General features: G+C 36.9%; 1 protein-coding gene across 1 annotated transcript in view; it reads right to left on the reverse strand.

Annotated features, from left to right (window-relative positions):
* Positions 1 to 25,585, reverse strand: part of igf1rb (insulin-like growth factor 1b receptor) — an 85,180-nt gene that overhangs the window by 23,482 nt on the left and 36,113 nt on the right. The window contains exons 3-9 of the mRNA XM_079867207.1: positions 8,458 to 8,761; positions 7,173 to 7,309; positions 6,949 to 7,093; positions 2,425 to 2,633; positions 2,195 to 2,321; positions 1,839 to 2,092; positions 258 to 425 (exon numbers count right to left, since the gene is read on the reverse strand). Coding sequence (XP_079723333.1) covers positions 258 to 425; positions 1,839 to 2,092; positions 2,195 to 2,321; positions 2,425 to 2,633; positions 6,949 to 7,093; positions 7,173 to 7,309; positions 8,458 to 8,761 — 1,344 coding nt within the window. The remainder of the gene's footprint in view (positions 1 to 257; positions 426 to 1,838; positions 2,093 to 2,194; positions 2,322 to 2,424; positions 2,634 to 6,948; positions 7,094 to 7,172; positions 7,310 to 8,457; positions 8,762 to 25,585) is intronic.

Consider the following 25,585-nt stretch of genomic DNA (forward strand, 5'->3'; position numbering starts at 1 on the left):
TAGTAGGCTTAGAGAGCAGCACTAACAATATACAGACAGAGTTGAATGGTTTGAATATGCTGCACATTATTTTATTATGACAAAGCTTCATACATCTTGGAGAGTTTTCAAATAGAATTTGATCTAGTTACCCTAGATGCGCCGACACTGGATGCTTCAGATGTTCTCAATAATATGTTTATCTGTTTCATGGTTAAAAGTTTGAATTGCTGTTGGGGAAAATGGTGCTCAGTTTGAGTGTGTAATTCAGACCAGACCTTTGGAGCAGTAGTTGTGCTGGTAGAGCTCATGGTCCTCGGCCTGCTGCTTCCAGCGGAGCAGGTAGTAGGTGTTGTTTCCATTGGGGGCCACAGGTGGAGACCACCGCACCACCAGCTTTGATGAAGAGTTAGAGTACGCACGAATGTCTACAGGCATTGAGGGTGCTGAAAAAAAAAAAAAAAATTAGTAAACAAATATTGACTTCAGAGTAAATCCCCTTGGTGCAACCCATGGAAAGTCATGAATCATCCCTTCTGGGGGTTGAGCACACAACCATTGAGTTACTAGATTTTAAACCAGTAAGCCGCAACACCCTGCATGGAATAAGTTGACACTGCTAAAAATCCTATTCCTAATCAGCATCTAAAGTATTGAAATGTTCTTTAAAACAAGATAAATTTACTTAAAAAGCAAAACTGCATAGTATCATTCAAAAGTTTGGGCTCTGTATGATTTCATAAAAATATTTTAAAGCTGAATTTTCTGTATCATTACTACAGTCTTCAGTGTCACATGATCCTTCAGAAATCATTCTAATATGACGATTTGCTGCTCAAGAAATGTTTATTATTATTATCAATGTTGAAAACAGTTTTTTATTTTTTTTCAGGATTCTTTGATGAATAGAAAGTTCAAAAGAACAGCGTTTATTTGAAATAGATTTTTTTTTTAAAGTCTTTACTTTAATAATTTAATACAATTAATCACATTAAATTTTGACTGCTTAATAAAAGTTAAGAAAAGAAAAATCTTACTGACCCCAAACATTTAAATAGTAGTGTATATATAGAGAGATTGAGATATATGTAGTATAAGTCTTTTATAGGATTTGCAAGTCTATTAACATAGTAACAAAACATGGCAATAGAACAAGACAAAGTTATTTCCACAATATACTTACCCCTTTTTACACTCATGTAAAATATATTTGTACCTTCAACATTAATTTTAGCGAATTATATCAAAATATTCAAATTAAGCCAAAATGTCACATTCCAAATAATCATAACCAAATCAAAACATCAGAGAAAACACCCTTACTTAAATCAAAATCAATCAAAATGAGAGATTTGTGGCTTGTATTCTATGTCTGTTAGATCTGAGCCTAAAATCTAGCGTACTCCTAAAGGCTGTAACACACCAAGCCGACTAACAGAGACAAAAGCCGATTTGTGTTGTTGCCTTGCGTCGTCTGAATCTGGGCCAAAAAGCTGCACTTGAACACACCAAAAAGACTACAGCAGGCTGCCAACTAGCATGTGTGTGTAAGGAAATAACTGTCTATACCAGCAGGTATTAATAATCTATATTCGTCATTCAAAAAGGTGTGTGGCTTGATATGCCACGGCCCTAAAAGAAACTTGCTGTTACAAAAAGAGAAATAACCCTAAGAAGAATGTTAGTCGCGCAGTCATCTCATGGATTCTTGAAATTTCTTTTGCAACTTAATCGGTTAATAAATCTTTTTTAAAGGACGTTTTGAAATTTCAACAAAAAACAGGATAAGGGTACTGATTTCTGTGGGAAAAAAAATGACTTCAATTAAATTCATGATTGACCTAAATCTAGTTCATTACCTGATGGTTTAGTCCAAACATACACCACTTCACTCTTCGCCCCAAGATGCTGTCTGTCCTTGTCCCTGTCCTTGTCCTCCACAACTAACGTTACAGCTTTAACAAAGATGGCATACTGAGTCCAGGGCTTCAGCATGGACAGGGTAACACCCGGATTTTGGGTTTGGTCCTCCGGCAAGTCCACGTCAACCATGTTCCAGCTGTCTGATCCGCAACCGTCCTGACCATCAAACTCTGTAATGTTCTGGAAAGGCCTAAGAGAGAACATGACGGATATTTACAAAGCTGCTTAAACATTTTAATGGTATTGAGAAAGGCTGCTCAAAATATCTGAATAAAATGTCCACAAGACTTACGTATCTTTGTAGTATACAATAAAACTGACGAGGTCTCTGGAATCGGGAGGTCGATAAAGTTCCCATGTCAACTCGATCCTATTACTCTTCGTGCTATTCGATAAGAACTTAAGAATTTTACTCCCACCTGAGCAAAAAACAAATTTACATATATAAAAATGGAAATTGAATATGCATATAGAGTTTAAAGGCATTTTAAATTCTATCAATTGAGAACAAATAATATTTACAGCTTGCACGGTCTCCATTGTTGCGGTAATCTCCTTCCAAAAACTTCTCCTTAATTCCTGTTTTAGACCACATTTTGCGGATCTCGGACATGCAGAGTTTGGGGTTCAGGCGGAAGTACAGTTTTCCAGCATTTATTGTGAGATTGTGCTGGGACCAGTCCCACAGAATTTGGAGATGCTGGTTATCCAAAGCAGCAAAGGCATACGTGCTGAAGACAACATAACAATAACAATGAATAAGTGACAAAACAGATAAAACAATTAAATATGCTTCATCTGGATACAGTACGCTACCTACACACTGTACAGTTTTAGGAGTGCAGTAAATTTAAAGGGTTAGTTCACCCTCAAGTTGTTCCAAATCTGTACAATGTGTTTCTTTATTCTGTTGAACACAAAAGTAGATATTTTGAATAATGTTGGTAACCAGACAGTTGACGGTCTTCATTTTTTTACCGTCAACTGTTTGATTAGCAACATTCTTTAAAATATCAGAACATTTAAAATAACAGAAGAAAGAAACTCATACAGGTTTTAAAAAAAACTTTAGGGTTAGTGATGACAGAATTTTCATTTTTGGGTGAACTATCCCTTTAAAATGCAGGACTAATGTTGTGTGTGTCTAAAACTCAATTGATATAGTGACAATCATTGCTACACTTTTTATCAACATGCAGCAATAACAAGAAAAATAGCAACAGTTTAACTAATTTGATTTAGTTATTTTTCAACTAAATATTAGTGACTGGAGGCGTATTATCATCTGACAACAGAGATGCCAAATTAAGATGGTTCTTTCAGGGTTTCCACAACTTTTTTACCAATGCATTTCAATGAAATTTCCATGATTTTCCAAGACATTCTAAATTATTGCTCAGCTTTAAAATGTTTTATATGCTAGAAATTGCTTTCAATCTCAAACAAATTCGATCTATAAAACTATTCATTTTTAAAATTTTCAATGGGATAGTTCATACAAAAATCAGTCATTATTTAACTCAAGTTTCAAAACAATTTTTTTATTTTGGGGTGAACTATCCCTTTAAGTCTAAAAAAAATAATAATTTGATATAGATTGTACTTGCACAAAGCAATTTCTAGTCTATGAAATGTTTTAGAGCTGAGCACTAGAAACAGACTACATTTTATATAACTCACAATTTCCAAATTCCCTGCTATTTCCAGTTTTCCCATTATCGTTAGATTTTTTTTTTTTTAATGCACAAAATCATTTTATATACATTGTACAGATTATAGTATAGATTACACAAAGCTATTTATAGCTTATGAAATATTTTAGAGCTGAGCACTAGAAACAGATTGAATTTTTTTTTTTACTAAAGTTGTTTTTAGATTATTTCATGGCTTTTCCTAGCCTGGTTAAAACCAGACCATTCTCCGTAGTAACTGAGTTATGGTCTGGCAAAGCTTTTTTAATAACTCATTTCCAAAGGTGCGTCACCAACGGATGTCGCTCAAATGCCTCTGGGCGCAATTGGATAGACCTAAAACCAATCAGAGCGATCGTCATCGTGTAAAGCCACATGCAGCGTCCCAATTCGCCTAAGTTACACTACGCCATAAAAGCATGTACTCTTTTTGTGAAGAAAATGTATTTACTTTTGAATGTGTAGCAAAAAAGTAGGCAAGCTTTGGGACATACTACTTCGTCATCTTTATCGGACGGATCTGTCGCGTGCATCCTGTCACGTAAACTGCCCTGTCAATCATCTTGTCACAGTTAAAATCCTCTATTAAAACTAATTTAATTTCCTACCGTTTCGGAGAGAAATGTAGTAGCACGTTCATCTGCCAGTGGGTCTTTCATGGAGACTGTCCTCATGTGTTTGCAATTTGAATGCATTTAAAAGTTGAACGGACGTCGCTCAAATGCCTCTGGGCGCAATTGGATAGGCTAGACCTAAAACCAATCAGAGCGATCGTCATCGTGTAAAGCCCGCCTCAACGTTTCTGATTGGTGGCGCGATTTCGACGGCATGGAAATGGGCTTGAATGAGCTCTTTGCCAGACTACTTGCAGAGCAAATCTAAATTTGCCGGAAGTTGTCTGGGTTTTCCCAGGCTAGGCTTTTCCAGTCCTAGTAGTCACAATTTCCAAATTCCCTAAAATTTTCAGATTTTTCATGATTATGGAAACGGTGTCCTTTGACACAGTGTGTTTTCTCTGGACTGAAAGTTTACTCATTAACCACAAGGTTGGTGTATAAAACTACAGTGGCAAGAGACACGATGGTGTCAAAACTTGTGAATCATTAGTCAATGCACATCCCTCCATCTAGTCTGGTTATACACACGCTATGTAGATTTAAAGAAAAATGCAGATATCACTAAGTGAAACTTCGAGGAGTGGATTCAGATGATTGTCACTTCCATAAACACCCAAACTCTGTGTGTATGTTGCTGCAGGGCCTGTGGCCATTACTTTACAGGACATATAAGCTGATGATTCACCAGAATTGACGTAAATGATCATAAAAGATAAACAGCATCAGTAAAAGCTAGCTTTGGAATGTACAGTAAGCACTTCATGTGCATTAAAAGCAAGTGTTTCCCTTGACCCACAGCACACTTGAAAGCTTTAGTCTGACGCATGTTTTGCCACTTTTGCAAGTGGCACACTGACATGCTTATATTTATCAGTCAAGTCAATATAATACAAATGCTCTATTTGCTGCATTTATCAAACAGGTATATTACTGTTCTGACGTTTGTTTGATGATTCATGTTTAAGGGAATGTTAAAGGAACAGACTTCTAAATGTTAAATGTGGATGGAGGGCTTGTTTGTTTGTTTCTGTCTCTAAAAGCGTTCCCAGAGCTCAATTTAGTCTTTCGTAACAACTTTGCACAGAGAGGGATGTTTTGATCTGTTTTGGAAATGGGATAACAGTAAACAAACAGGGATTGAATTAAATTACACATTTCTTCTATGACGCACGGGACCCATTCAGTCTAATTCCGTATGGAACCCTTATAAACCAACAACGCCTAACTCCTGCTTTTAAATGTCAAATGTTTAATAACTTAAACAGTCAAAATACAGTACAAAATCAATTCTAAACTTTGTTTTGTTATTTTTTTAAATGACGATGTGGTGTTGCACTGAGTAGCCCCCACCCACTACAAAATCTCATTGGTCCACTATCCTACCATCATTACTATTCATGAAATATTATATATCTTCTGATTGGCTGTGATTTGCCCCATTTTGAGCAGTTTTGCATTAAAGAGGTGCTTCATCGCTGGCAAAACTGGCTTTCAATAAAACTTGGCTGCCTATACAGTAAAAAGGTGAAAAGAAAAAATGAAATCGGTGCTACCTGACTAATGATGAACCAACCCTTACAATAACTGTTCTGTTAATAACCCTCTGTCGACCCGACGGTCCAGGTAACATGGAGAATGAGTAAACATTGTTCATTTACATATACTATAGGCTTGGCACGATAGTCGGTGTTACCGGTGTTACACGGTGTTTAGTCGCAACACCGGTTTCATCACTTGCCCACCGCAGCACCGCAATTTCTTTTTTAAAGCAATTACGCAGTATCCGTATTTTCTGTCACCAGTCGACTAGTGTTGTATGATCACGCTCAACCATTCAAGCACGACAAAACAAGAGACCTGCCTAGTACACACACGCACACACACACGGAAAAGACGCGCGCCAGTATCGAGTTCTCTTTTCGGCCTTGAACAAAACATAACACACACAAATTATGCCAAAATGTCCGTTTTGTCGAGTGTCCTCATAAGAGCAAATTATTTAAATAATATCAGAAATGAATGTAGAGATTTGTGAGAAAATGGGACGCGTGTCATATGGAGTGTCATTAATGTTAATCAAAGAACAAAGGTCTCCCGTTAATTTTGACTGCATGGGAAGAGATCGCGTCTTTTGCGTTTTTCACGTTTTTCATGAATAATAACGAACCCACCATTCAAACACTGTGGTTGAATCCGAAATCGCGCCCTATACCCTCAAATAGGCCGTTATTGTTGTTCTCAACATGATCTCAAGCAGTGAAAAATAGAGGACCGAGCAGGTAATATTTAATATGAAACAAAGTCTCAACTTTCAAATTTGGTCAGTAAAACAAAAATAAAATAGGCCTACCGTTTTTTTGGCTCTTTATGTGTCGTGACAGATTGCCTCAGTTAAAGCCAAGTTCAAATCCACCAAATTTTAAACAATAACTCTTCTGACTGCTTTGTCGCACAAAAATGGTGGAATTTGATTGGTCAGATCGCATGTCAATCAAACTCAATACGAATGATGAATTGACGGCATGTAAAAAAAAAATTACATCACTCTAACACCCCCCACCCCCACGATGAAACCGGTAATACCGGTGTTGTCACAAGTCGATTAACCGGTGGGAGAATATTATCACCGTCACATCTCTAATATACTACCGACATACAAAGCGTTTTTAAAATTGGCGAAGACAGACAAACCCTGTTGGGAGTGGGACATGGTGCAAAGTGTTAAATTCACATCTTACTCGTCCCAGAGTTCGTCTCCGTGGATGTATCTCAGGCTCTTGAGGAAGGAAAGCGAGCTCAGGGTGTGTGATGAACGTATCTTAATGTATCCCGTCACCGTCTTGATGAGTCCCAGGAAGTTCTCCAACTCCGCGGCGATGTTGGCTAGAGAGATGGAAAAGAGTGTCAGTGAGCAGTGCGGTGGAAAGTCAGTAACAGAAGCTGCTGAGCCGCAGATACTCACTGCCACGGCGGATGTTGATATGCAGGTTTCCTTTGATAACGGTGCAGCCCTTGAGGGACTGAGCCGCATCCACAGAGTCAATGACCTTTTCATCACAGATCTTGTCACATGGGCCGTTACAGGCAGTGCAGATCATGCTGCCAGACACAATGGGACAAAAGGACGATCAAAATGTGTCACCGCAAAACCAACACTGATAACCAAATATCTCACTTTCACATTATCACGTGACCTTCAGTTCAGTGAAAGCTAAAGTTTGAATGCAACTGAACTTTTTTCGATCTTTCCAACAGAAGAAACTCCTCTCAGGCATGCAAGTGCAGCTCCCATCTCTTTGAATGGGGAAACATTCTCCAAAACTGTTCGCCAAGCTTACAATTAAATTTCATATTTGAAATCACCAATGAAATCTGACAACAACTGTCTCATAATGCGCAGTCCTAAGCGCGTGTCTCAGAAGACTGACTGTTTCTATAGGAACAGGAGCTTCTAACTGCAGCGGCAGTGACGCAATGACTTTACCAATCGGCTATTGGCTCTTTTCTTTAGAAGACGGGACTTATTCAGCCATATTGCGCCTTGCACTTTCTCCCATTCATAGTAATACGAGTGCACCGTCTTTCTGCATATATCTGTATAGTCTTTGGTTTAACCAGAAAACATTTTTCGTTTGGGTTAGTCTGATTGCTTTGTAGGAACACTTTTGTCAGGTTTTTCAGGCACTTATTGTGAGGGAAAATTTGCTGAATTCTTTATTGGATTTTAACACTACAGTCTTACTGGTAGATGAAAGTATTATCAAATTTATAAGGGCCATTATAGCTTTTTACTGTCACTTTTGATCAATTTAATGCATCCTTGCTGAATAAAAGTATTAATTTCTTTCCAAAAAACAAACAAACAAATAGAAAACCTAATAATAATTAAAGGTTTTTTTTTTTACAGACCCCAAACTTTTCACTATACACTTACAGGATTATATAATAGAAATAAAATAATAATAAAAAAAGTTCAAATAATGATATGAATGATTTGTAAAACTTTGTCAGTGCAGGATATTCATGTTACTCAAACTCCAAAAGGATGTTGGAAAGTAAAACAAACTAAAATATTAAAATAGAACAGAACACATTTGAGACAAATCAAATATAATCTAAAAACAGAAACAAAAATTTACAAATCACAGATATGCTTTGATTTACTCATTTTCACAAAAAAAATATAACCATTTATCAAATGCACACTTTCAAAAATAAAACGTTTAATGCACAGAAAGTCTTCGTACCTCCGGTTCTCATCACGCGTGAAGCCGGGTGGGCAGTCAGACATACACTCTCCTCCGTGGATCACGAAACGGTCATAATCAGGCAGGTGGACCTTGGAGCAGAAGTCCATGGTGATGCAACGCCAGCCCTCGAACTTGTACGTGTTGTGCGGACAGTCCTCCACGCACCGGCCCTCGTAGTAGTAGTGCTGGCAGGCGGCACAGGCCCTGTCGCTGTCGGGCACGGTGCAGCTGCCCAGACACTGGGGGTGGCAGCACTCGCCCGAATCAGTACACGCCCGCTGTCCACACATCTTCGGACAAACTGGAGGGAAACACAGGGTGGAAGATGTTGATATGAATATTTTCTGGATTTGTGTCAAGAAAACTACATTAAATTAAAAACTTGTAATGTATTTGTGAAGAAAACAGTTTCAAGTTTAAAAACACACTCAGACCATTAAGTTTGATTTGACAACATTAATAGAGATAAACCGTTCCATAGTCTCTTATAATATCAGAAGGTGTCTATCATTTACTTTTGTTAGATATTATTGTCATTCTCACAAAGAAATGTCATATTCGACCACAAAAAAAAATTTCTCATTCTCATACAGAAATCATCATGTTTGAGTAATGACTTTAAAATTAAAGAACGGTGATTAAATTGAATTATGATATAGAAGTACAATAAATATTACCATAATGTAAAAATAAACAATACACAATATACCTTGAAATAATATACATATTTGCATTACAGTACCTAGAATTTTTTGGGGAAAAATGTAAAAAATAGTCTAAAATAATTTTTATAAATAGTTTTTCTTTGCAGTGAGCTACACATTTTTTTTCAGAGACTAATAAAAATGAGAAAAGAGATACACAGAGAGTAGTGGGTAAAATTAGACCTATCTGTTTTGCATACTTCTTTCAGATCCTCACCTTATTTGAACTAGTTTACAACATTCAGGAAGTCAAGTCATGCGAGCTCAAAAAAAGTTAATTTCATAACCCGGCTGTGAGGCAAAAAGCCTGGCTTAAGCCCAAGCGGTTTGCAGCTCTGGGTCAGGGACATGTGATCGCACGTCCTCTCTCCATTACTGTCTGTTTCTTCTTGACCTCTGTCTTTCAAGCTTGACTGATAAAGGTTACTGCAAACAGCCTCAAGGATACAATGCTGTACAGTTCACAAACAAGTACAGGCACATACTTCACCACAGTCAAAGTATTCCTTCACCTTCATGTATACATTCCCTTTTGGCAAAAAAACGATCAAAACAAATGACCAAATCACCATTAAATGCATTGGCATGTTGAGACAGACTACATTATTATCCAGTGTTAACTTGAGGCAAAACACAATAGTACAATAAAAAAAAAGTTAAGGAAGTACCTTATGCAAAAAAAAAAAAAAAAAAAAAAAATTAATATATATATATATATATATATATATATATATATATATATATATATATATATATATATATATATATAAAAATAAATAAACAACATACATTTTATATGCAACATTGTTTATTTTGTGATATCATTTAATTGTGCCAATTGATTCAACTGTGCCAATTGAAGTTTTGGAAAGCACACTGACTGTCAACAATGCATTCTCATTTCAATTTCTTATTTTTCATCATTTTTTGTTTTGTTTGAAATTCTAACCGAGGCTGCAAATGATCTAGAAGCCAATATACAGAGCATCTGGTTGCATGACATTTCATGTAACTTAATTATTCTGTATTATACCTTCCAAATAAACTAATAACTAACTAGCCTAAATATTAAGACACTGATAGATGATTCCATGGGGAATGAATAAATAAATATTAGTAAATATAGAAATATTGGGGATTATAAACTAAAATAAATAAAATAAATGGTAAGAAAAAAATAATCCATCACATTTGTTAATAAATGTTCATGAAAAAATTACAGGGGGAAAATATTACCCTTCCAAATAAACCAGACTAAATTGATAACACTTTAAGCTTTCATTAGTTAGCATGAACTAAGAATTAACATTACTTCTACAGCATTTATTAATCTTAATGTTAATTTTAACATTTACTGATACATTATTGAAAGTCAAATGTTGTATTTCTTCACATTAGTTAATGCACTGTGAACTAACATGAACAAACAATGAACAGCTGGATTTTTATTAACTAACATTAATGAAGATTAATAAATACAGTAACAAATGTATTGCTCATTATTCTTTCATGTTAGTTAATACATTAATTTATGTTAACATGATACATTATTGTAAAGCGTTACCACTAAATCCAACATAAAAGTTAATAAATCCGCCAGAAAAATTATTTCAGGATGGAAATATTGCCACTTAATGGGAAAAAAAAAACTACATTTGTGATATTGCAAGACACACAGTCACGCATAAACAGTGTGTTTTCCTGTAGTCATTTCTCTTTTCCCCTATTCTCATATGGCATATACAGGCGATACATTCAGTGTTAACTCCAGGCCCACTTTACAAACAAATCCAGTCCGCATATTCCATCCGACCGAGACTATGTATAATTCGACCAGAGTCCTCTGCTATCATTCTAAATAAGAGCGCATTGTAACAGGGGAGAGGAAAAACTGATTCAGGTCAGAGCACCAGCAAGGAAAACACCAGCTTTAGTACAAGAATGGCCTACATTTAGAACAGAGAAACTCAGCTGCCCGATCTTTCCTTACGCGCTCTTTCTACAGCCTGGAACGCAGGAAAGTCGCTGTACAAATGACTATGGGTAGACATCTCGCATATCTCCCAAAAGCCACAGAAAGACTATTTGGTTTCATTTTTAAATGTTGGCCTTTCCACGGCGGCAAAGGTCTGATGGTTTTTAGGGAGGGTCTCCGTGAGCGTATGAATTCAGATAACCTTACAGAGAGAATAGGGAGAGAAAAACAGGGAAACATTCAAGCTGTAATTTACATGCAACAGTTGTCCTGGAGGGCACTATAGCAAATAAGAGTTAAATCATAACGCTTTGGTTAAGAATACTAGCCTGAGGTTTAATGTGTATCTGAGAGAGTTATTGTTCATCACGAGCCGTGTTCAAAGAGCAAATTCTTGACAAACGAGTCAGCCGTTCAGTTTAGGACACCTATAGTTAAAACAAAAATATCTGTTTTGCATACAGTTCCTGCAAAGCAGCATTTTAGCTATCATCAGGTCGGAACGAACACAACCCAGCTAATTTGGTCTGACTGAGATATCCTGTCTTCAGCTGATGACACTTATGGTGGAGTATTCACAAGGCCACCATGCTGGAATCTCTGTTAGTCTAAACACGGAAAAAAACAAACCAGAACCAGACACCCTTGACTGAGAGCCTTTGTCAGGGAAGATAGAGAGGGCGTTTCTACATCCTTTACCAACAAGTTTAGGCTCAGAAATCATCTTTAAATAGAAGAGCTAACACTATTTTGATGCACATTATTACTGATAGATAATGTACACTTATTCTCAAGGGCACAATGTGATCATTCATGGATTGGCTCTTTTTTTGATAGGCTCAAACCTACAGCGTTTCAGTTGCTAAATTAGTTCTTTACCAGTAAACCACAACATTGTACATAAATATGAAATAATGTGAAGTGACATTAAATTTTCTTTTTTTTTTACTTAAAAGTTGTTAAGATTTTTTTCATGTTTTTGAAAGAAATCTCATATGCTAATGTGACCAAAAATACAGTAAAAACTGGAATATGATAACATTTAAATAACAGCCGGTCTTCAGTGTCACATGATCCTTCAGAAATAATTCTAATATGCTGTTCAAAAAACATTTCTTATTTTTATCATCATTGTTGAAGACAGTTGTGCTGCTTAATATTTTATGGATTTTTTTTTTTTTTTTTTTTTTTTTACGGATTCTTTGATGAATAGAAAGTTCCAAAGAACAATTTGGAACTTTGTTCCAATTCTTTAAAATAGAAATCTTTGTAAATTGTATATACATGTATTTACAGCTACTTTTGATGCATCCATGCTGAATAAAAGTATTAATTTTTTTAAATAAAATAAAAATCTTACTGACCCAAAACATTTGAATAGTAATGTATAGTCAATCAATAGCCCTTTTTAATGTTTCAAAACATCATTACTGTAGCATAGAGGAAATTGAATTTTATGGATTTTTAAATTATTTTTTTTAAGGATTCTTTGATGAATAGAAAGTTCCAAAGAACAATTTGGAACTTTGTTCCAATTCTTTAAAATAGAAATCTTTGTAAATTGTATATACATGTATTTACAGCTACTTTTGATGCATCCATGCTGAATAAAAGAGTTCATTTCTTAAAATAAAATAAAAAATCTTACTGACCCAAAACATTTGAATAGTAATGTATAGTCAATCAATAGCCCTTTTTAATGTTTCAAAACATCATTACTGTAGCATAGAGGAAAGCAACGAAGACTACATTTTTACTCTTGGACCGTGTGGATTCTGAAAACCCCTCGTGTGCTACAGGTGAATGATAATGAACACCTGGCTAAGGAAATCTTGGATGTTCTCTCTCCATCCGGGAGCTGATCAACTATTAGATTACTTTCTGTTTTCATACACAACAACATATCCAACATGAACACCTGGGCCCTCAGGAAACAAGCTAGACTCACATTTTTTCTCTCCCTTTTTATGATTATTAATAGCTGGAGGAAAATCAACTGAAGTAATGAGAAGTATTTTAGGTTAGGACCTAAGGATTGTACATGACGGAATTGCAGAGAAAAAACATTTAACAAAATATTGCATTTAAAACATTAACAATTAACAACTACAAGTATATATTTTTTATACAACGCCACATAAGTGTCGCAGAGAAGTTCCCTATTTTTAGCTTTTAGTATCTGAAAAAAAAAAAGCATGCTTTTAAAACACTTAGGTCTGGATTTGTCTCAGTCTGAATCTGAGAACCGAAGTGTTCATTTGCATTGTTCGTTTCTTTGCATCCAGCTGCAGGGACGTTCAGCAAGCAGTGATACCATACTGGTCAACAACGTTGATTTGCAGTTGTGGGACCAGCCAGCTGTGCAGTTTTCCATGTCAACAACACATGGCTTTTTGTATATATTCAAAAGAAAGTTGGAGTACATGACTAAACAGATTGCGATAAATGTTTTCGGAAAATTTCTAAACAAATCAGGAGGAGTAAAAAATTAAATGAAATAAATAAATAAAGTTCTATTTGTCTATAATATAAAATAAAATAGAATAAAATCCATTTACATAACACGTCTTGTAATGAAGCAAAACCACCCCTAAATGCTTGCACTTCGTATTGACTTTGTAATGTAGCTAATTTCCACAAGAACAAATAGTAATGCTGACATTACAACCGATCAAAGATTCACAGCTTTTTATAGCAACCACACTATTGTAATTAAACTTTTTCTTGAGCTAGCCCTGCTAAAGCCATCCACACTGTGTTCACCACAGAAACGCAGACATCCGTCGTCTAACCCTGTTGGGCCAAACCATAATCTACATTGTTTTGTTACATTATGCTGAAGACAAACAAGCTGTTTTTTTTTTTTTTTTTACAAATATTTTGTTTCATAAAGTATAACATTTGTTTTACCTGCCCATTATTAAATGGATAGTTCAGACAAAAATGAACATTCTGACATAATTTACTCACCCTCATGTCGTTCCAAATCTGTATAGGTATGACTAAACTAAACGGATTCCAATAATTGCTTTTGAAAAAAATAAATAAAAAAATTGTAAAATAAATACAGGGCAAAAACTAAAATAAATTTAACTAAAATAAAATAGGCTGAAAAAAAAAAACGGTTGGTTGCATTCCTGTTCAGATTTGCATATCATGTAATTACTTGCATCAAAGCAAACCTGTCTGAATTTCAACAGTGGCACATAAAAAAATGTTTAGCAGAATGTTCACACTGAAAAGAAACACCATAAAAAAGTAATACACGTACAACTTTTGCACTTTATTCTGAGTCTGAAGCTATATGATAGCTTTGTGTGATGAAAAGTTTTAGATGTTACTTTATGATTTTCAGGGAATAACTTTACCTAATATTTTAGGCGTCTCAGAAACCAAAAAGGCATTCGGAAAGACACGAGGAATTGTCATTTTGGGCTGAACTATTCCTTTAATGAATTACTATTAAAGGTGGGGGTGGGGGGGGGGATGCCAAGCCCTGTTAAATTAAGCCGGCTCTCACAGAAGACCCCCTCAGAGAGTCCCTGTATTCACCATCATGGCGCTGACAGTCGAGGCACAGAAAGGATGCCTCAGGCTTTTTTATTTTTAGTCAACATCGTCACCTCAGCCCCTCTTCCTTATTAATTCAGGAAACTCTCCAAGTTCATCTGAGGTCTTTTCATCACCGCTGATCTTGGCTGCCACAAACCAGCATGTCTGAGAAAAACAGGTTGCATGCGCTGGCACAGTGTGTTCCCTCTCGCTCTCCATCAGAGTGAGAGTGTGCGAGAGGACACCAGCAGATAACGTGCAAAGAATAAGGTGTAACATCCACCCCGAAATCTTCCTTTCGTCCCCCAGTGGGATGGAGACCAATAGGAATGTATGGCTCCCAGTTCTCATGAATATTTCTGCATTACTAAGTCTCAAAGACATCTAATCTAATACCTCAAGGTCACATCTAGTCTTATGTGTGGTAGTGATGAAAATTTGTGGAGGATGAAATTATGTTCCTTCCTCGAGAACGTCGCTGATGTGTGTAGGTGCAGTTATATTTTAAAATGCGGGATTTAGCATAAACCCAAGTTTTACTCTAACAAATCTATCGAGATAAGTCTCAGAGTCAGTCTAAAGTCCGAAACGCACCCTATCATGCATGCGAATGCGAAGCAGTAACCAACCGTGATTGAATTCCCTTCAAACATCGGTGCCATTAAACCAAGGCTGCATTCGAAATCGCACACTTCCCTACAATATAGATGAAAAACAGTATGTGACAAAAGAAGCGTGTCCCAATTCACTAACTCTGATAAAACAGTTGGCAAAAAGTACCCGGACGACCTACTACTTCCGGTGAGATTCTGAAGTGTGCACACGATGGACACATGATGACGACAACATGGCGAATGTAGTACGTCCGGATTACATTCATACTACACACTTGTTTTAATGATCGTAAATTACTTATTCAAAATACTCAAGAGAGTATGCGATTTCGGATGCAGCTCAAATATGTAGCTAGCAAGTGTGCCACACATGTCCTGAAAAGTGAAGCCAAAATATTTTGATCACCTCCTGGTGTCTGGCTGCAGTATAGGTCATAAACCCCGCCCTCATAGTGTAAATAATTGGGACGGGTCACGGGAGCCACAAAAAAAAAAAAAAAAAAAAAAAAATCGAATTACCCAACTATTTCCCAACATTTCCCAATTGGCGATTGGCTCTTTGGGACTTATTCAGACATATTGCGAGTTGCACTTTCTCCCATATTTAGTAATATGAGTTCCTCACCTCACGATCACAACTGAGCAGACTCTACCTCCAAATGACATCATCAGCGCAAGAGGGCAATGTTTCTGGGACATTTTGGCTTCATTTTCCTTCAGTGGAATGGAAGTGGAGGAGACACATCAACCATCTCTTTTTACATTCATTGATAGCTAGCTATAAACACGTTGACACTGCCACGTTGCAAATGGCAGTAATAGCCCTAAAGTCGGAAACTGACCACAGAAGACGACAAGCATCTTAATTTTGTTTTTTAACAGAAACGTGCTGCAACTTATAATCCAAAGCGATTTAATGCAATTAACTTCAATCATACAAAATATGCATAAAGCGCACACATTTAGATTTGTGCCAAATGAGAGGAATGTGTGCCAAAGTTTATTTCTCATAGTTTTTTTCAGTTTCACTTTAAATAAATTTATAATAAATGTTGTTTATAACGAATATCACTATAATTTACGTTTGGTTCTGTTGTGAATAGTGTTCATTTAAATGATTTGTTGTGGACTGAGAGAAAGAAAATACATTTTGTTTTATTTACTGATATTTTACATTATCTCTGAATATAATATGTAATATTCATGCATAAATATTAATAATTCTGGTTAATAAAACCCTTTCAATGCAACAACAACAAAAAAACATTACAGAAACCGATACCACAGCATCATCTGTTATCTATTACCAAGGATGAATGTGGTTACTTATTTGTTAAGCTAGAAATTGTGACACCTCTCATGTTTCTCCAATATAAGAAACAAATCCAGATCATAACGTTCATCAAGCACTAGCAGTGACGTAAAAGGGCTCGAGCTGGACAGCGCATCACTGCTCTAGCTGTGACACCTGTTCAAGAGTGACACCTGATAGAGTTTCACTATCATATAAGATGGCAAATATCACTTGCAATACGCTTGGGCACGATAAAAACAAAATTCAGCAGTTTCCTGAGTCAGGCCTGAGTCAATGACTGTCAAAATATCTTTTAAGTTCTGCAGAAGAAAAAGGGGTTACACTATAGAGATTCTACTAACTATACGTAACTTTTTAACTACATCTCAACTATCAGTCATTTATGGAAGCTTGTTTCCGCCACAAAATAAAACATTTTAAAAGATAATTGCGACTTTTTATCTCACAATTGCGAGTTTACAGAAATAAAATTAAAATTAGAAATAAAGTCAGAATTGCGAGATATAAAGTCAGAATTGCGTGAAATAAAGTCGCAATTGCGTGTTATAAAGTCAGAATTCTGACTTTTTTTTCTCGCAATTGCGACTTTATATCACGCAATTCTGACTTTATAACATAATTGCGAGTTTATATCTCGCAAATCTGACATCTTTTCTCAGAATTGTGAGGTATAAACTCACAATTGTGAGATATAAAGTCCAATTCTAAGGAAAAAAAAGACGGATTTTTTTTTTTACCTCAGAATAGTTTGTATCTCACAATTCTGACTTTATAACACGCAATTGCGACTTTATTTCTCAGAATTGCGACTTTATATCTTGCAATTGCGACTTTATTTCTCAGAATTCACTTCATATCTCGCAATTCTGAGAAAAAAAGTCACAATTCTGACTTGATATATCGCAATTGTGAGAAAAAAAGTCAGAATTGTGAGATAAAAAGTCGCAATTATTATTATTTATTTATTATTCAGTGGCGGAAACTAGCTTCCATAGTCATTAGAGTACTAGTAGACTGTTAGAAGACTGTTAGCCTAACCCTGGGTTAGTAGAATAAGTTGACATGTACTTGCAAAGTTACAGTACTTATAGTCAGTAGAATGTCTGTGGGAGACCATCAAAATAAAGTGTTAGCAGATATTAAGCAGACAGTAGCCTATACTTATTTCTAAATTATGACTATTTTGGATGAAAATCATACTAACATTATAATTGCACCTCGGGAAACATTACAAAATAAAAAATGCAGTTCATAACCCCTTTAACCCATCCCAGGTAGTGCAAACACATTAGAAGAAGTGGAGTCGTGGGTATTGAGGGTTGTTCATTCACTCGCCCACCTAAATTTTCCTGCCGTTATTGAGAATCGAATCCGCAACCTTCGGGTTACAAAAACACGTCAATATGACATGAATGCTGTGAGCGGATGATATGATGGCATTATAACAGAACAACAATAAAGAGGGACGGCTGAAGCTACCAATGACCAGACTATGTCTGCGCTGGATAAACAAATAAACACACAAATGACTTTTTGAATTGAAACAAAAATCAATTAGACTTTAATAGGAGACACACCGTCCAATGTTCTCGCCTGTCTGTGACTGACACTGACATTTTCTCTAACGTCCTTATTAGTCTCCCGCTCAAATCTGGCGAAACTAGTAAAAGCCGTTTTACCTGACAATATTAGAGTGTCTCATACCTGTCTGGTCTCACATAATAGGACCCGCACCCTGTAAAACCGCTTTAATAAGCCCAAAATCTTCACATTTACTGTACTCAATCCCAGCTTGCAGATGGAGGGCTGAACAGTTATTACAAATCAGACAGTTGGCTAGGTAACAGTCTACCATAACATTGCCTAACAATTTCCAGATTTTTAGACCTAAATACATGAAGTGTTCAGGGGCCATTTTCCCCATGTGCCTTGCAAAAGAGTGGCTGTTTTTGACTTGTTCATGAATAGTATTTAGCCTGTTCTCTTCACTAAGATTGACTCACAAAGAGCGACTAGCGCTAATAACAGAGTCCTCATCCAGACAACCCGAGGGACTAATGTTGATGGTTCAACGCCTGTGATCCAACACAAAAAATAGGGAAAAAAACTACGTAAACATTGTGAACTTGTAAAATCCTCTAAAGACAGTGCTGCACGCGTAATAAAAACAGCACTCAAAGCAGGGCTGCAGACCAACGGCGATGTAGACATAAATTAAGGACAGCATCTGAATGACAGGAATAAGTAACTCTTTTGAAAGCGTATTCCCGTCACAGGTCTGCGGTTTGAATCGGGAAAGGCTGGTGGGGTGTACAGGGCTCACAGCACTCGTGGGCGTTTGAGGTCTTGCGATGTTTCGGATGGCATGGTGCAGGATATGCCCGGCTAGCTGGCACAAGAGACCCGGCTTGGCTTGTACAGTCACCTCTGCTTTGTTTCCTCCTGTCTTCGTGCTCTACGGAGGCCAAAGGTGCTGGCAGTACAGGCCATCCTGCGGTGGCAGGCTTTTTTACTCACCGAGCCTAAGCTTCCAGCACTTCCAGTGTCTTTGCTGCCTCTCCTAGTTAAAATCTGTGTTTTAAATGCCAGACATTAAATATCTGTTACAAATTCAGCCCACAATATGATTGTCTTATACAAGATGCTTTGTTTATGGCATATTTAAATAATATAATATAATATAATATATAATATAATATAATATAATATAATATAATATAATATAATATAATATAATATAATATAATACACGAGCTGACAAAATGAGTCAGCATGCGCACAGGCTAATTACGAGCTACAGGCAAAACAAGTAAAAAGAATATTTTTTTGAGGTTTTCACAAAAATAAGTTCATTAGTACCCCATCTAGTGATCCCAATGCTCCAAATAGCAATTAAACATCTAAAAGTTTATTTTTTTGTACGTTTTCTGAGAGGAGTACCTTTCCTTTGTCCATGAAAAATGTAATTTTTCTCTACTCGCTTCTCGACGACTGGTGCTTGCCCTCAGCACAACTTTGGTATCGTTGTAAAGCGCAGCATTCCAACTTTGTGAATACTCATAGCGAATTCTCAATGACGTGAGTCCGAACCAATAAAATTTAATTTTCAAACTAATGCTGATGTAAACAAAATGATCTTACTCGCGCTGACTGACACATCCGAAACGTGCGCATAAAGACTATCAGACAGCGCACAACCCCGATATACACATACACAGAATTACAGTACTTCAAAATATCTGCCTTGGTGAGTTTTCAAACAAGCATGATTTGTTATGTCTTAAATGAAGGTTTGGTTAACTGTTCTGATGTGTGTATATTAGATCCGTGCGGTACAGTAGGTCTTAATATATAGGCGGTCTGTCTAAATGTTAATCAAACAATTGTTGTATCATGGGAAAAAAAAGTTGAATATGTATTTATTCTATAGATATGGGTTTTGACTTGGTGTTTGCCAAATTTGGTGTTATTACCAGGGATTTTAAGGTTTGGTTGCTAGGTGATTTTGTTTTGGAACCTTCAGAAAACTTTTACTCAATTCTTCTCTAAATTGACTTTGCTGACTCTATCGACTTGAAACAGGTGTAGCTCATTCATTTCTAGCCTGATTCCAACAAATCATACATAATTTTGAAGGTTTTTTTTAGAATTAGAATGCGAAAATAACGATAACTCATTTTTGAAAATTTGCTCATTGCGACATTTTGCCAGCACAGGTCACATATAATAAATATAATCTAATATAATATAGGAAAAATATATCAAATATAGAAACGGGGATAAGACTGGTGCTCTGGCGTAAGGTTAGTTTTCTCAATAAACACACACGGTCAGTTGACGGTGGGCTCTTTGCAAGGGGCACAACACAAAAACATGAAATCCCATCTAGTGGTGTCGTCAGTGAAAGGTGAGAGAGCAGGGCACTGCTCCAGATGGTGGGGGACGGGAGGGTGTCAAGCCTCTGGAGGAACAAACCAAAAGAGGCCAGACACCCTATAACAGGGACACTCCTAATATTTCATACTGTAACTGTATTGAGAGGGTATATCAATCAATTTCAGCTTCACGTAGCATGTGACTAATTTAAACAATTAAACAAAGCGTATTTAGGCTTACTGAGTTTAACCTCCTTGTACTAATATTTCTCTAGCATCTATTTCAAGTAACACCAAATAAAAACCGTAAACGTGTTTGATGGAAATGTGGATGATCCACAGTTCCACAGGGATTACTCTCTAAATAAACTTCTACTATATCCATCTTATATTGAGCTGGTCATTCCCAGAAACACTAGCACATGTGGATGTAAAATTCAGTAACTGGCACTATTTCAAGCAAGTCAATTCTTATTATAGCCTAAACCATGGGCACATTTGACCATGACAGCCTACCAATAAGAAACTAATTGTGTAGCATTTGTAAATGGAGATCTGCTGACAGTTTCATTGTCAAACCAATTAATTCAGTCCAGTTTAGATTTGATTCATAACACACATTTCATCTAAATTAAAATACATTAGCCAATTAATTCATCTTTTTTTGTTTAAAAAAATATTGGAAATTTTAAACAAATAAAAATGAAACATGCTAAATTAAAAAAGACTCACTGATTACAGTGAAAAGAATATACTAAGTAGATCTTTTTTTTTTGGAATAATAATAAAAAAGCAACTTACAGAATACATTTTGTAGAGCTATCATCGGTCAAGGATCTTTAATTTCTATATTTTTTTTAGCTTTTCAGCTTGATTACAATGAAAAACCATGCAGAGTAAATATAATAAATAAAATGTTTTTAAATAATAATAATAATAATAATAAGAATTATTATTATTATTATTATTCAAAAATAAAGGGAAAATAAACAAATAAAACATAAGCAATAAAATTCAAATACATTTAAATAATTTATTGTTTGCCTAAATAGTATTATAATAGTATAGTATTTAATATCAGCAAATGACCGGTTATCAGACCATAAAAAAAAAACATATTTAACAGCCTATAAGCATCAGCTAGAATGAAGAAAATAATTACGAGCAATAGGACAAAAAACTACAATAGAACAAAGACATATGAAATAGGCCTACCTGAAAAACTTTAGGCACTAGAAATAAAAAAACTACAATAGAACAAAGCAGGTTTATTAGGCTGCCGTCACTTTAAGAGAGAATGCACTGATCTAATACTGATAGACATGCATGTTCTTTCTCAACCATTTACGTTCACTTCAGACATAAACAAATGCGTTTATGAGGATACTCGCAAAGGCGGGCATTTTGATGTAAGTGTGTTTATTTGACTGTTCAAGCCCAGTAAGGTGTTAAAAAGAACTCTAGGCACTAAGTTTACTCACACACCGTATGAGCAGCGGCTTTATGTGTGCGCGTGGTCTCTCAGATAGTTCGCGTATATACCGAAATGAGTCCTCTTTCGCTTACTGCACTTGAATGGTTTAAAATCCATTGTTTTTTAACCACAAGGCTTAAAAACGATAGCCTGGTAATACCAGACTCTGCTACTTCGCTTTGCTTCGTAGAGAGAGTCTGGAGTTCCATAATAGAAAAATGTTTTCTTTACCGCCTGGGGGCGCTAGTCTGAAGCTTAAAATCATTGGTTACCCATAAGCCAATCACATAACGTTTGGTTATGGCGTGTGTTATGCGCATGCTCAGCCGCATCTAACTTCCACTGTAAACACATGTATGATGCGAAAACAAAACCATCGAGCGAAATACCGGAGTGAACATGGCTGTGAACGACTTTTGCAGATTATGTGAAGTAAATCTACGCATCCACGGTACAATCAGCGTCTACGTCACGGCTCTCAGCCCGCCCTCTGTTTGTTGATTGGCCGGCTGTTTTCAGGCCGGAGGAAAACGGAAAGCTATGACGCGGTCTCAGACTGAGTACAGAAGCGAAATAAAATTGAGCGGAAGTACGAAGTCTGACGTAGTCATGCTATAAAAACGATACAAGGGATTCAAACGATAAGCTTTTAAGACTGCACAGAACAGCAAAAAAATTGTCAAGACTCTCTACTGGTTGACAAATTTCTACCGGTTAATCATGTCTACCTGTATATCGCCCACCCCTAGTCCACTGCAAAGATAAATCCGGATACTGATTCATGACCTAATGACCAACCTAATGAACAATGCCAGTAAGCTAAACCTATCAAACTTAATCCTAGTCTTTCCACTTGGTCAGATGAAGCAAAGTCGGAATCAGATGTACTAGATAAGAGTCTTATTCTGTATGTCCACCTGATCAATCAGGTAGTGACGCACTTCACTAGCTTGCTTGCTCAGCACCAACGATGGGAGTTTAGGAGGTGCCACACGTGCCACAGCCGTGTGGAGAACGGGAATAACAACGAGGGATGTAGCGGCAGCCGGTAAACAGCAGCAGGCTTAGGCAGGTCTGAATCATAGGGATTGATCCCTGTACCAGACAGGTGTCCTGTTCCTGCCCTCACAGGGTGTGTGCTCACTGAGTCAGGCAGTCTGCTACGGGCCAGGAGGATTAGCTTGGCCGGGTAGATTATGAGGGAGTGAAATGCTGTCCGCGGTGGGAGGGGTGGTTGACAGGGGTTGACTGCGGTAGACAAGACAATGCTTACTCTATTCCACCAAGTTTTGAGAGCAACGGTGTGACGCTGGGCCTCCGCATGGCCACATTAAGCGATAGCCAACGGACAAAGGTGTGTGGAACAGGCGCTTACTGTACTTAACCAGACACGGAATAGAACGCATTTGAGCAGAAAACAGCACGCTGATGTGTGTGTGTGTAATGCTGTAAATAAAAACAAGAAAAATGAAATCGTCCCAGCTGTTACAGCTGAAACTGCTCTAAACGGATCAGTAGTACAACTGTCTTGAATGTAAGTGTTGTGTTGTTTTTCACTGTTGTCAGATGTGTTTTTCACTGTATGTTGTCAGCCGCCATATAACCCTGTAGCCTGAGACTGGTTGCCCACTGAAGCTAAGCAGGGCTGAGCCTACATGGATGGGAGACCTCCTGAGAAAACCAGGTTGCTGCTGGAAGAGGTGTTAGTGAGGCCAGTAGGGGGCGCTCACCCTGTGGTCTGTGTGGGTCCTAACACACCCAGTATAGTGACGGGGACACTATACTGCCAAAAGAGCACCGTCCTTCGGATGAGATGTACAACCGAGGTCCTGACTCTCTCTGGTTATTAAAAATAAATTCCAGGATGTCCTTCGAAAAAGAGTAGGGGTGTAAGCCCGGCATCCTGGCCAAATTTGCCCCTTGGCATCTATCCATCATGGCCTCCTAATCATCCCAATGTACTGATTGGCTTCATCACTGTCTCCTCTCCACCAGTAAGCTGGTGTGTGGTGGGCGTTCTGGCGCAATATGGCTGCCGTCACATCATCCAGGTGGTGCTGCACATTGGTGGTGGTTGAGGAGATTCCCCCTTCCATGTAAAGCGCTTTGAGTGCCCAGAAAAGCGCTATATAAATGTAACAATGACAAATAAAACCAAAACGTCAGTAAAAGGCATAAACAACTCTAAGATATGTACCACAAATGATCAGCTAAAACCCAGAGAATGATTTAAATAAATTAACGTTAAAATATACAAAATAAAACCACAAATACCAAAATATTGGTTTTAAAGAAGAAATAAAACAGTGTACCTTAAAATAATGGCAAGAAAACTTTTCTTTCAATTGGCCTTGCAGGCTTCACACAATGACTTCAGCAAACAGTACAGCAGAGCAGTCCGATTCAAGAACAAATGACACTTTTAAACTGATTCACAAACAACAAATGACTCTTTGTTGCCCCTCATAGTCGACTAAACGTTAGTCGACAAGAAGAGGCTAACATTTTATCAGTCGGTTAGTCAAAGAATTGTATTATTCGGTTAGTCGCCAGCATGATCACTTGCATTTTTTCCTGATAACAACTTAAAATACTCATGCAGATAAGAGTAATATATCATTCGAAACTGTTATTTGTGTAAACTCACAACAACAACAAAACGTTGCGCTTTTGTAAAATAAAGAAATGAATAATAAAGAAATAATTAAGAAATAATTCAAATGACTCCTTGCGCATATATATATATATATATATATATATATATATATATATATATATATATATATATATATATATATATATATATATATATATATATATATATATATATATATATATATATATATATATATATATATATATATATATATATATATATATATATATATATATATATATATATTTGGAAGTCATTTCAAATCAGAATCAAAATCTGAACTGAATCAACAGCTTGTAAATCGTACTAAATATATCAATATCTGCATCGATACTCAACCTATAGACAGTTCTTAGAAGAACCTCCTCAGCACTTGACTAGGCAGCAGTGCATACTCTCAAGATGTGTCAGGGAGAAATACCCTGATGTCCGAGGTTTGATACTTAACACACTCAGCAGGGTGTGAACATGGCGCTTTAATTTCCCAGACGATTGATTTGTTTTCGTCCTCAGCCTGTCTCCGGCCGTTCTTGGGGGATTGGTTGTTTGCGAGCCTTCTGCGGCCTCGTGCTGACTGGAATCTATACCTCTCCCTGTCCAAAGTTTCCGCTCTCACCCTTATGCTATAACGCGTGCTGGCAAAGCAAAATTTGACAGCGTTCACATTTCCTAGAACAGCCATCCCCACCTACAGTCACAGACAAAGAAAAGCGCATACTAGCGTCAGCAATCCTATAGACCGCAAAGCTTATCTAATCAACAAATAAGCTCTTCACGCTGACTTCCAAGAAAGGAAATAACCAAAAACTCAGCGACTACTTGTTGAGACACGAGTACAATGGATCGACGGACTTCTGGGACCACAAATCCGCCGTCGTTTCATTCATGTTTCGGAGTGAATAAATCTAGGAGCTCCTGGGGCCCACCGGCAACACATTTAAATGCATACCTAGGCTTTAT

The sequence above is a fragment of the Squalius cephalus genome (assembly GCF_949319135.1).
Source record: "Squalius cephalus genome assembly, chromosome: 3".
Classification (NCBI taxonomy): Eukaryota; Metazoa; Chordata; class Actinopteri; order Cypriniformes; family Leuciscidae; genus Squalius; species Squalius cephalus.